General features: G+C 45.4%; 1 protein-coding gene and 1 long non-coding RNA gene across 4 annotated transcripts in view; one reads left to right on the top strand and one right to left on the bottom strand.

Moving 5' to 3' along the window:
* Positions 1–583: 583 nt before the first annotated feature.
* On the bottom strand, positions 584–9,190 carry LOC306805008. 2 transcript variants are annotated; one of them, XR_013775084.1, is made up of 5 exons: positions 9,142–9,190; positions 5,281–5,429; positions 4,730–4,799; positions 4,282–4,357; positions 584–749 (listed from the first exon to the last, which is right to left on the bottom strand). It is a non-coding gene; the product is annotated as an uncharacterized lncRNA (long non-coding RNA). The 2 variants fall into 2 exon arrangements; XR_013775085.1 differs by lacking the exon at positions 9,142–9,190 and having other exon boundaries at positions 5,281–7,714.
* The window catches only part of DOCK1 (dedicator of cytokinesis 1), a 245,380-nt gene continuing 242,172 nt past the window's right edge, over positions 9,153–12,360 (top strand). The window contains exon 1 of one of the 2 annotated variants that reach the window (XM_079312227.1): positions 9,153–9,437. In XM_079312227.1, coding sequence (XP_079168353.1) covers positions 9,392–9,437 — 46 coding nt within the window. In that variant the 5' untranslated portion in view covers positions 9,153–9,391. The remainder of the gene's footprint in view (positions 9,438–12,360) is intronic. The other variant, XM_079312226.1, reaches the window with a different exon arrangement.

Consider the following 12,360-nt stretch of genomic DNA (forward strand, 5'->3'; position numbering starts at 1 on the left):
AAGCACTGAAAGAACAAAGTGCGACAGCTTTGAGATGCACAAGCTGGGACCTCTCTAAATGGGGAAGGGAATCCTTTGTGTTGAAGGTGGCAGCACAGGGAGATGGAGGGATGGAAGTGTGGCCATGGAAACCACACTCCCTCCTGTAGGCAGAGGTGATGCCATCCATGGGATGTCCTTGGAGATGTCCCAGCAGATGGACCCAGAGGGGGGAGCAACCCCAGAACCCTCCTGGAGCTGCTGCCTTCCCCAGCAGCCACCAGCAGGGAATACTGGGAGCACTGGAGCCTTGCAAAGTGGCATTTTCCCTCCAAATCCTTCAGAATTTAGGTTTGGGAACCTCCAAGGAGTGCTTTGTGTCCCCTCTCCCTGCAGGGACAGCTCTCAACATCCCCCAAACCTGTGGGAGGAAAGAAGCTAGAATCCTGGAAGTAATCCTTCTGCTTTCTTCACCCAATAAATAAATTTCACTTGTCCTTCTCTGACTGATGCAGAAGTTTTCAGACAACAGACTGAACTTACACAAAGTTAAATTTTAATCTAAATTTAAATTAAATTTAAAACAGGATCATGCAGGGAAAGATTCAAAAATTAACTTAAACCCACCTCCAACAACCCAAACCAAGCAAAGGTGTCCTACATGAACTCATGGCTTTTGGTGAAAATCCAGCTTCATGCAGCTGCTTTGGCTTTTTTAAACCATCCTGGCATTCTTTTCAAAATGGCTTTGAGGTGATTGAGGTGCACACCTGGCAAGTGGAAGAAAATAATACTTCATTAATAAAGAGCAATGAGAAACAAAGGGAGAGGTGACATCCTGAGCCTCAGGAACAGCAGTAACATTTAGTCAGGCTTGCTTTAACACTGGTGATGGAGAGAGAGGTCTAAAACCTGAAACCTGCTCACTGAAGAGCTGGGCCAGAGTTAAATCCCACCAAAACCAGTGGGGGATTTTCATTGATTTCAGGAGCTTGGACCAAGGCCAGGGGGAGAGGACAAAGGCAGCAGCTTTAAAAATGCAGCACAAAAAGATCTTGTCCTTTGTTCCAACCATCACTGCTGAGACTTTAAAGCCACATCCTGGTCCCTGCCTGGGTGCTGAGGCTGCCCTGGGTTTGATAATGGCCATAATTTGGATTTTCCACTGTGAAATACGTTCAGGAAATTTATGTTAATAAAAATCATAATAAAAATCATCACATGGAAACATCCTGCAGTCACTGAAAGAAAGCTTTGCTCCTTTCCAAGTAATACACTTGATAATGTTTCACTTGCAAAAAAAAAAAAAAACAACCTAATAACTTTTTTAATAACAATCTGAGGGAACTTTCAGCTGAGGGTTCTCCTGGAGAACACTCAGACTCCAAGAATAGGGGGCTTGGGTTAGAAAAATTATTACCAGAGTTGAACATTATAAAACTGACATAGTTTCCAGAAAAGGCTGTAAACAAATTTATTAGGACCTTTTCTTCCGAGAAATACATTAAAAACAATCAAAGTAAAAAAAATTAAGTTGGCCACTGAGAAATGTGTCTAGACAAAGTTTCCATTATATGATTTAACAATCCCTGGCAAATGCTGCTTAAAGATAAAATTGGATTCACATCCAGAATATTAATACTTTTATTGCAGAAATATGTGTATTTTAGAGATAAAAGTACATATTCATAGACAGATAGATGATGAACACTGAAAATGGCCTGGAACATGGTTTATTTTATCAGTGCTGCTCTCTCTGTCAAACAAGTAAATCATTGTTTTTCAGGTGGAGGCTTCTGATGAGGAAGAAGATTTTCTCATTTTCAGACAAGGGCTCCTGTATTTCCATTTCAACCACTGTCAACACACATTGGTGAGTAGTTCCTGTGGCTGACACAAACAACTTTTGATTACAGAATCAGCAACAGCACTCACAACTTTCCATTTCCAAACAACTCCACATAAATAGTTTGTAAGCTGAAGTTTGGGCAGAGCCAGAGCAAGCTCAGGAATACAGATATCAGCTTTATTGTGTTTGACTCATCTCAGTGCAGGAGCCTGCTGGAAATAAAAATGTGACATTTTTCCAACATGACAGAAGAGAATTTGGAGATGTTTTCCTAAGCCAGACAAAAGGAAGGCACTGAGCATTAGATCAGCTCCTGTCTTTTTTCCAAGGCGCTGTTTCATGTTTGGCAGCCAATTCCAACCAGCTCCGTGCTCCACGAGGAAAACTGAGCCTGCAAAGCACAGCAAATACCTGTCTTCACTTTCCAGGAATCCTGGATGAGGGGAGGAAAAAATCACCTGGTTTCATGGAAACATAGAATGGTTGGGGTTGGAAGGAGATTAAAGCTCATCCAGTGCCACTCCTGCCATGGCAGGGACACCTTCACTGTCCCAGTGCTCCAAGCCCTGTCCAGCCTGGCCTTGGGCACTGCCAGGGATCCAGGGGCAGCCACAGCAAATCTGGGCTCTCACCACCCTCCCAGAGAAGGATTTAGGAAGATCAAACAAGTGGCTGAGTTCCTGGCTTGCTCTTTGTCCCCAGGTGAAGATCATGTCTCATTCTGGAGAAGCCAGTTTGAGCGACTTCAGTCATTTGTGAGCTAGAAGGTTAAACAAAATTATTTGGGATTTTCCAAAAGGAACTGACCTGCCGTGGCTGGGAGGTGTGGAGCTGCCACCCCATCATCTCCCTGGAGAGTGGCTGAGCTGGAGACTCCATCCAAAGGCAGAGGAGAGCAAAGGCTTTGTCCTATGGCACAGCTGATAAAGTCTTTTAAAAAACTCTTTAGGAAACCAATCCTGCTCACTAGGAAAGCCTACCAGAGTTTGCAGTGAGAAATCCATTTAGAAAGCCAGTTCTGGAGAGCAGCCAGGGAGAGATAATGGTGCCACTTGCCCCAGACCTATCAGTGCTGCACAATTCCCTGAGCAGGGTTTGCAATCTGCTTTGGATAAATCCTTTATTAAAAGTGATGTCAGCTCCTTGCACTACACACAGCCCCCTGAGCATCCTCCCATCCCTTCCTGACTTGGTCCTCCAAGGGCTCAGATGATAAAATTTGGGTAGAGAGTTGATGGGATTTTTTTTTTTGCCCTTCAGAAATTAACATTTTATAGGTGGAGGCCATTTCTCTGAATCTTTGCTCCCACAAACTCATTTTCCTCACTGCTTCAAGCACTCCATATTCCAGTAACCAGTTTTTCAAACCTTCTAACAGGTGCTAGTACATCATGTTCCCTCTCTGTCATTTCTCATTGTCATCTCATATCGTTCATCAAAGGATGAGAGGGAACATTGTCTGCAGGCTGAGGAAATCATCCCATCTAACCCTGCCCCAGCTAACGTGGCACTTTTGGCCTCAGGAAAATCACATCATCAGCAGGTGCCAGAAGTGGCCTGGCATTCTGAGTTTCTCAATTTCTGAATGCCTGTCACATTTTAAAAAGCTGGCCTTAGCTCAGCTGCCTCCCCTTTGCAAATGGAGATCCTGAAGCCTCCCTGGATCACAGGAGAGAGTTAATATTTGTTCACTGCTTTCAAAATGTTAAGTGCAACATGAGTGCTGAGCCTTATTACCAGAAATAATGGATGTTTGCAACTCCAGCCTGCACTCTTCTGTGTAATCATTATTTGGCTTCTAATAAGTAACAGCTTTACCAGAATACAGTCCCAGGAAACATCTTGGGAAAACACTCTTATTTTTCTGTGAGCTTGAACACAGATTTAAAATCACAGACCTGTTGGAGTTGATATAGTTAAATTTTATTGACTTTCTGGGAATGATTCATCCCTGACTTGTTATCCCTGACTTGTTACATCCAGCTTTTTGTTTCCCAAGTTATATCTGAATTTGTCAGAGAGTTCTGTAAATTGAGTTCATAATCTCATTTTGAGTGTAGATATCAAATACATGAAAAATGTACCAGTAAACACTAACAGAAAAAACCCCACATAAACCCTTGTACTGTTGGTTATTCACAGGTGTTGCAAAGAGAAGCAGGTTGCCACAGCAGTGAACTCTAAGCTGACCTGTATTGTAGATTAATTTGTACAACCCTTTCCCTGAACTTGACTGTGAAATTTGCAAAGATATTCCTGAATCTGTTGTTGTTTATAAGAATTAAAGCCCAGTTTGTGCAAGGAACTGCTCAAAAATTAACTTTTGTGTGCTTTTGGAGTTAACAACATAACAGTCATGAGGGTATCTAACTCCTGTTAATAAGTACTTTAGCTGGGAATAAAAAGTTTGTTTAGATTTGGTGAAATTCCTGGCTGCAGTTGGAGAAAATTACAATTGCCACGAGGATTTCAGCTGCCTCAGTCCTGAAGGAATGAACATCCTGGGAAAGGTGAGGGGTAAAAAAAACCCTGTAAAGAAAGAGCTCATGAGCCAATGTCCCAGACAACACAGAAAATGTCCTTAAGGTGATGCCTGATGGTTCTGAGAGAGGATCTGCTCTTTATGTAAATGGTGTTTGTTCAGTGATAGCACTGACCCACCATAAAACCTCACTGCACTTTCTCCTGCAGGATGTAAAACCTCTCACTCTGGCATGGGCAGAAATCAGATTTCCCCCTTTTGCAGACATGAATCTCTTCCATTTACTGTGGCATTGTAAACCACTTTTTATTACAGAGCACAGGATGAAACCAGGGCATGCATATATATATATATACCAAAATAACCTGATCCTTCCAAAACCACATCACTTTGGGAGCCCCTGTGCTTTTTTAGAGTACCTGGGAGATGTTCACACATCCAACCCCTCTGCAGATTCCTTGTTCTTTCCATCACTTTCAGCTGCACAGTCTGAAGGAAGATAATTTAGGAAACAATCCCTTTCATTATGTACAGCCAAGCCCCGTTTTTTAGGCTAAAACATAAACAGTTTAATAAAATAATATTACTCAATAAATTAGGTGTCTTCAGCTCTTTTCTGGACTTCTCTCTGAAAGAAATAATTAATCACCCTCTAAATCTCTAATAGCCCCATAATCTCTGAATATAAAAATTCAAATGCAAGAAGGCAGAAACTGCTGATGGAGCCAGCAGGGTGGAAGGAGAGATGTTCTCTTTATCCTTCCCAAAGACCCTAAACCAGTGCAGAGACTGCAATGTACATCCCAGGAGCTAAATAAATGCAGATGTTCCCTGTGAACACTTCTGCTGGCAAATGAAGCATGTTGGGCATCCCAGATGTCATCCTGCTGGAAGAAAAACTGAAGACACACCCAGAAATAATCAAAATGTTTCTAGGAGAGTGAGAGGAAGAGGAAAGATTCCTGAGCACCTTTCCAAAACACAGAGATTCCCTCCAGCTCTTGTCAAACTTTGTCCAGGTTTGTAAAGGCCACAGCTTGGCTGACAGGAGCCAGCAGGAATGTCAAAGGAAATGCAGTTTTGGCTTCTTAATTCTCCCTGCAAGTGGTCCAGTTCCACCTGCAAGAGACCCCCAAAGCTCATCAGACATATCTGCAAAGCCAAGGCTGAAGTCATTTTTGTAACACAAATTCCTACATTTAATTTTATTTCCATTCTGATTCACTGCAATACATTGTAAACCAGAGTGTTTATTAAAAGCCTCTTCCCACCAGGTGTAAAAAGCTCTTATTTTGTGTATATCCAACCATGGAACATGCAGCCAGTCACAGACACAGAGGTCATTCACCCCTCATGGAAATTGCAGCAAAAATAGATGATCAGCAGCTGGAATGGAAGCCATAACATTTCCAACACAATATCTTTAGTGCAAATAGAAAAGCCAAAAAGTGATTGCATTATTTTTTTATAAGTCCACCCATCTCCTCTTGGGAGGAATATTTCCAAGAAGAATTTGCACTGTGGGTGTACAAGAACTACTTATGTGTTTTGTCTGAAAATGCTGAATTTACCTACAAGGCCTGTCAATGAAAAATAAAAAAAACACTCCAGAAACTGTGATATTTAACTGAGATGGAACAAACATTCCCCTGGTGAAGTCATCAGCAATAACCATGAAACAAATCTTCATGATATCTGTACATTTATGGAATATCTCTTTTTTTTTTTATTGCAGATCTGTCTCAAGCAGGGCAGCAGCTCTGTTTCCATTCATCCTTTAGAAAAAAAATGCTGTGACAAGAATTTCAAACATCATTCATGGCCAAACACTGCATTTGGATTTCTTGGAACTAAGAAATGAAAAGGAATGTTCCTTTGCTCCAAGAGAAGTGTCTCCAATTCCGTGTGATGCATTAAAAGAATCAGATGAGAACCCCAAGAGTTGACATAAGGATGTGATAAAACTTTCAGGTTTTATGGAAAGAAGCATTTTTCAGTTTCCTCTTAATAAATGAAAAACACACATGCACAGTGTGAAGAAATATATTATGCCTAAGCATGTAAAATATGTCATCTTGAACATTTTACAGTTTAATGAAAAATGCTTTTTTCAGGACAGTTTATATTACATTTGCTGGAGAAAAAAAATAAAAATCTTTTATTTTCTCCATATCACAGTCCAAAAAATTACCATTTTTTTTTCCTAGCTGTAAAACCCTAGCACTGGGATATTTATGCATTGTGAATTAGAAGCATTTTTTTACTGGCTATCAAAATTTTAATAGCATTAGCCCTACTTGTAACACATTTTCATTAAAATGAGAATGTGGAAAGCAGTAAAATGAATATAGACCCTCATCAGTAGCAGTGAGGCTTTATGGTGGTCAGGGAATCAGCTGTGTTGTATTTGTTACAGATCATGATCAGACAACAGGACAAACCTCTTCATTTTCACTGCCATCAACATAAATTGTGCTATTGCATGGATTTAATAGCTACAAGTTATAAGTAATTCTTTAACTTTCATTTTATTGAACCTGCTGCTTCCTGCCTTAGGCTTGCACTTGATCTTTGGTGTCCATATAATTCCCATTTTGTGCAGATATAGAGGTAAGCTGGCACTAAGCAGTGCCAATTTTGGGGAGAATTTAATTTAACTGATGGTTAACACCTGAAGAAAGCTTGGCAGGAGCACATTTCTCATGAAGGGAAACACCAGTGCTCCCCTGACCTCCCTCAAAACAGAAACAAGCACACTTCAGCTTTGCACCCTGAGGCCCAGAAAGGACAGACTGCAGCAATAACTCATTTATTAACCAATTACAGGTTTAGATGAACATCAGTGTCCTGCTTTGTGTCCCCTGCTCACACTCAGAGCTGCAAAGCCACCACGGTTCCACAGAAGTGATTTCTGGTTATCAGTGATGTAAATGAGAAGTCAATCAGCTCCCAGATTTACAGATTGTTCCAGTCATAGCCTCAGAAATCCCTAAATCACCTGAGGCCTGAGCAGCTCTGGCAGTTTTGCTGCATATATTTAGGAGCACTACAAAAATAACACAGCAATTGTATAAAAAGGGTGAAACATTCATAGCTGGAAATAAATATTATTGCTTTTCACTTTCCCTGGTGTGGAAAACCAAAGGTGACTACAGGCACAGAGTGAGCACATGCAGTACTTCAGTCAATTCACTTTGATTTCCCTTATGAAAATAAAGGTGTGAAATCAAAGAGCTCCCATGAAGTTGTCTTTGGGAAGGCTCTAAATCATTCATCCAGTGCAGGATAACAAGGACAAGCCATGACTGAAAAACTTTTGATGTCCTCACTCCTGGGCAGAAGGAACAAAGGTGCAGGATCTGGCTCCATCACCATCCCCTGGGATTCTGCAGGACAGCTGCAACAAAATCCAGATTAGTTTGAACATGTTGGTGATGTCCTGGGAAAAGGGAAGGTGCATGGAAAGAGGAGCAGACTCACTCAGGGGTCTGAGCATTTGATGTCAAACCTGACAGCAAAAATGCTGTTGTAGAAACTGGTCCTTTGCCATTCACACAACAAAGAAAATAAGGAGAAAAAAGATTCAACCCTGGATCTATTTTAATAGTTAAATTTCTGCTACAGGGCTTCCCCTTTGGCAGAGGACTAATCCTACCAAATGACAGCCAGTCAGTCATTCCACTTCTCTTTATTTAAGTATTATCCCTCTACTGTTTCTTGACTTTCACACACTTTATTTGCTGTTTCTTTGCTCTTTTTTTTTTTTTTTTTAAATCACGGTCCTGGACATCTCCAAGACTACAGGGATTGGGAACAGGAAGGTCATTTCCCTTGCTTCTTTTACAATCATTCATTCCACACCTAATTAGCCAGGAGATGCTAGATTTGGACAAGATTTTGGACTTTGGTCTAGAAAACAGAAGGTTTATAATCTTTATACTCCAAACCCAATGTCCAACCTGCCCTTGGACATTTGCAGGGATCCAGGGGCATGCACAGCTGCTCTGGCACACTGTGCCAGGGCCTCCCAGGGAATAATTCCCTCCCAAAATTCCATCCAAATCTAATCAGTGTGAGCTTACAGCCATTCCCTGTGTCCTGTCCCTCCATCCCTTGTCCCCAGTCCCTCTCCAGCTCTCCTGGAGCCTCTTTAGGTCTTCTGAGCTCTCCCTGGATCCTTCTCCAGCCCAGGTGAGCAGCCCCAGCTCTCCCAGCCTTGTTTAACCCATAATGTTCTTACAGCCCCAATTCTGCCCCATCAGCTCCGGCAACCTCCAAACGCGCACCTTGCTCCACCCACCAACACTGGAAAAAACTTTATTTTAAAGGCGCATCTCCGGGGAGAACAAAGGTGGAAACTCTCGGGAAGACCACAATGAGGAGGGACCTGGGACAGAACTGGGGATAGGCTGAGACAAAACTGGGTGTAGCTGGGACAAAACCGGGGACAGGAGGGGACACAACCGAGTGCATCTGGGACAAAACCAGGGATCGGCAGGGAAGGACCCGGGACGTAACCGGGCGCATCTGGGATATAACTGGGAATAGTCTGGGACACAACCGAGTGCACCTGGGACATAACCGGGGATAGTCTGGGACACAACCGGGGCTAAGCAGGGGAGGACCTGGGACATAACCAGGGATAGGCTGGGACACAGCGGGAGATAGGAGTGGAAAGACTTGGGACATAACCGGGTGCACTTGGGACACAACCGGGGATAAGCTGGGACACAACCGAGTGCGCCTGGGACAAAACCGGGCATAGGCGGGGAAAGACTTGGGATATAGCCAGGTGCACCTGGGACAGAATCGGGGATAGGCTGGGAGGTACCTGGGCCACAGCCGCACCTGGGGCAGAACCGGGGCACAGCCGGGCACAGCGAGGAGCCGCTCCCGTCCCGTTGCGCGGAGCTGCGGGCCCGGCCCGGCCGCGGAGGGCACGGTGAGGGGCGGCGGGCCGGGCCGGGCTGGCTCCGCCCGCACCACATGACTCCAGCGTCGGGAGAAACTTTTCCCGTCCCGCGGTCGGAAAATGGCGGCGTAGGGAGCGGGGCTCTGGCATCCCGGCGGCTCCCGGCGCCATGACCCGCTGGGTGCCCACCAAAAGGGAGGAGAAGTACGGCGTAGGTGAGGACGCGCCCGCCCCGCTGCCGCCTGTTGCGCTCCCCCGGCCGCGGCCTCCCCGTCCCTGCCCCGCTCCGCGGCCGGGATGGAGCGCGGTGTTCCCCGCTCCGCTCCGGTTCCTGCCTGCCCCGCCCGGCTCCTCCTGGCTGCCGGCAGCTCGGGGAGCTCCGTGCCCCGCTGCGAGGAGTTGCGGGTGTCGCTGCGCTCCTGTGGCTCGCCGAGCGCTCAAGCCCCGGTTGTTCTCACTGAGTTTCAGCCCGTGCCCGGCGCGCTGTCCCTCGGCGCTGCCGCGGCACTGTGATGTTCATACAGATGAGGCTTTCCCCGGGCTCCATTTCCTCCTTCCGTCCCTCCCGAACAGAGCGGGATTGTTCCCGCCCGGGGCTCGGGCATCCAGCGCCGACCCGCCGAGATTCGGGCCCAGCCAGTTCGGAGATGCTGCGTTTGGGGAAAAACTTTATTTTGGGCTTGCGGTGCACAGAACTTTATTGGCATGAATGAGCGTTTGTCTGGGAGAAGGAAATAATAAATCTGACTGTTCGCGTTGGAAATGTGAAGTTCAATGCACGCCGCAATTCTGGGCTGGATTGATTGCAAAGAAAACTTTTTGTACAAATCCATAGCTAAACCTCATAAAGCGAGCAGGAAGAAGGGACTTTCTGGGGCTGAGTAAAACCTGAGCGAATTGTAGGAATTAATTTCAAATTCTGTGTGCGCGTCCCTAGAAAACCACAGCTTGCTTTTTAAAATGGTTTAAAAATCCCAATTACACCATGTCGGTAATTGCAGCACAGAGGGAAGCAGCAATGGCACCGATGGCAGCCTCTCGTTAAATTTCCAAGTTTTCTGCCTGCTGGTGCGGGATGGGTGTTTTGGGATGGGTGATTTGGGATGGCAGAAGTGTCACGTTTAGCTGCTGGTAGAACCCGGGGACACTCGAAAGCCAGTTCCTCTTTCGCAGGAACTCTGTGCTGGGGGTGAGTGCCCGGCCCAGCTTTCCAGGAATGTTTTGAAATTGATTTGAAAGTGACATGAGAGAAACAAAGTGTGGAATAGAGTGATTGTTTTGTAACATGCTTTAAGTGTGCTTGTATCTCCAGTGTGGGGGATTGCACGTGTAACAAAAAAACTGGATTTAAATGTAATTTAAGAATAAGAAGCCCCCTCCCAGTTTGAAAAAGCACAGAGTGGTTTGCTTAGTTGGTGTTTTTTGTGTCCACTGCTCTGCAGGGAAGTTTGTAATGGTTTTATAATAGGTTTGTGTTTCTCTGGTAGTTTGTTTTCCTTTTCCTGCAAGGAAGCTGAGATCCTGACGAGACTGGGGGATTTCTCTGCTGAATTCCAGGGATTTGAGGGTTGAAAGTGGATGAAATGTCTCAAGGACGTAAATCAGATTTAGAGCTAATTGAACATTGGATTCCCTGGCCTGTGCCATTCTGTTTAAGCTGCTTTGGGAGAGAGAGCTTCTTTTTGCAGCCCTCCTAAAGAAAATGAATATTCAGTTTTGATTCTATGTGTTTTATAGAATTTTATGTTGTTAAGAATGGGTGCTATGAGTCTTCCAGTGTTTTATTTTTTGCTGCTTGTGAAAGCTGGAGGTTGTGGAGAATTGATGCAACAGTTGTGCAGTCCAGAGCAGAATTGGAGATGAAAATTCAGACTTGAGAATATTTTTCTTCCTGTTTGCCATGACTAGCCCTGGGGCTGACGTTGACTCAATATTGTCTGGCAGGGAGAAAATCCCTAATAGGAATGCTAATGGCACTTAGTGAAACATAATGTACAGTGCTTTGTGTGTCTCATCAATCCATGCAAATATCCCCAAAAGGATGGTGCCAGGCTCCTTCCAGTGGTGCTCAGGGACAGGGTGAGGAGCAGTGGCCCTGAACTAAGAGAAGTTTCACCTCCATGTGAGGAAAAACTTATTTCCTGAAGGGTGGCAGAGCTCTGGAACAGCTGCCCTGGGAGGATGTGGAATATCCCCCTCTGGAGACATCCCAACCCCCCTGGGTGTGTTCCTGTGTCACCTGCTCCAGGTGACAGGTGGGATGGACTGGGTGATGTCCAGAGGTGCCTTCCAACCCCAGATATTCTGGGATTCTGTGTGAAGGCTTCCCCAAAGCAGGAATCTCAGCAAGGTCTGTTGTGGTTATGTTTATGTCACAGCAGTGAGAGCACAGAAATGTACATATGTCTATATACAAAGATGTGTATATATGAAATACACATTTATATCCCTTTTCCACCTCCTCTGGTATATCCCTGTGCACAACAGAGTTTTCTTAACATCTGAAAAGCTGAAGATTTGCTGGCTGTGGTGCAGCTGGAGCAGATTATGCCTGTGGTGAGAGCTGGTGGTGTGTTCAGGAGCAGTCCCCCCGTGGCACAGGGGGGTTTGGGGATGCTGCTGGGTGCCCTGCTGGCCTGGAGAGTGAGTTTGCTGCCCCAAGGCTCTGTGCAGAGGCATTATTATCTCAGCAGGCAGTTGAGAGTGACTCAGCTCCGCTTCCTGAGAGAGCTCAGGAGGAATTGGGTGTGGGTCTGATGGGATCACACGGATACTGGGTGACCATATGGGAGCCACAGCCAACAGGGCACTGATCACCTTCCTTGGAGAGCCTCTCCCTGCTCCCAGGGCTGGGGATCCTTGTCCTTCATCTCATCCTTGCCCTGAGCTGGGGAGCACTGTGGTGGTGTGGAGGGGACCATGTGGTGTGTGGCTTCCTCCAGGGGACATCAGAATGTCCTGAGAGCTGCTCGTGTCCCCTCGGTGTCACGGAGTGGCTGCTCAGTGTCCCTTTCCCTGCTTTTAATGTGGTGTGAACTTTGCATCCCTCTTCCCCAGCAGAAGGAAAACCACCAAAATTACAAAGATGCAAAGGGAGGTCTGGGAGGCTGACCAGCACCTCTGAGATACTGCACAGTG

The sequence above is a fragment of the Erithacus rubecula genome (assembly GCF_903797595.1).
Source record: "Erithacus rubecula genome assembly, chromosome: 9".
In the NCBI taxonomy this organism is placed as follows: Eukaryota; Metazoa; Chordata; class Aves; order Passeriformes; family Muscicapidae; genus Erithacus; species Erithacus rubecula.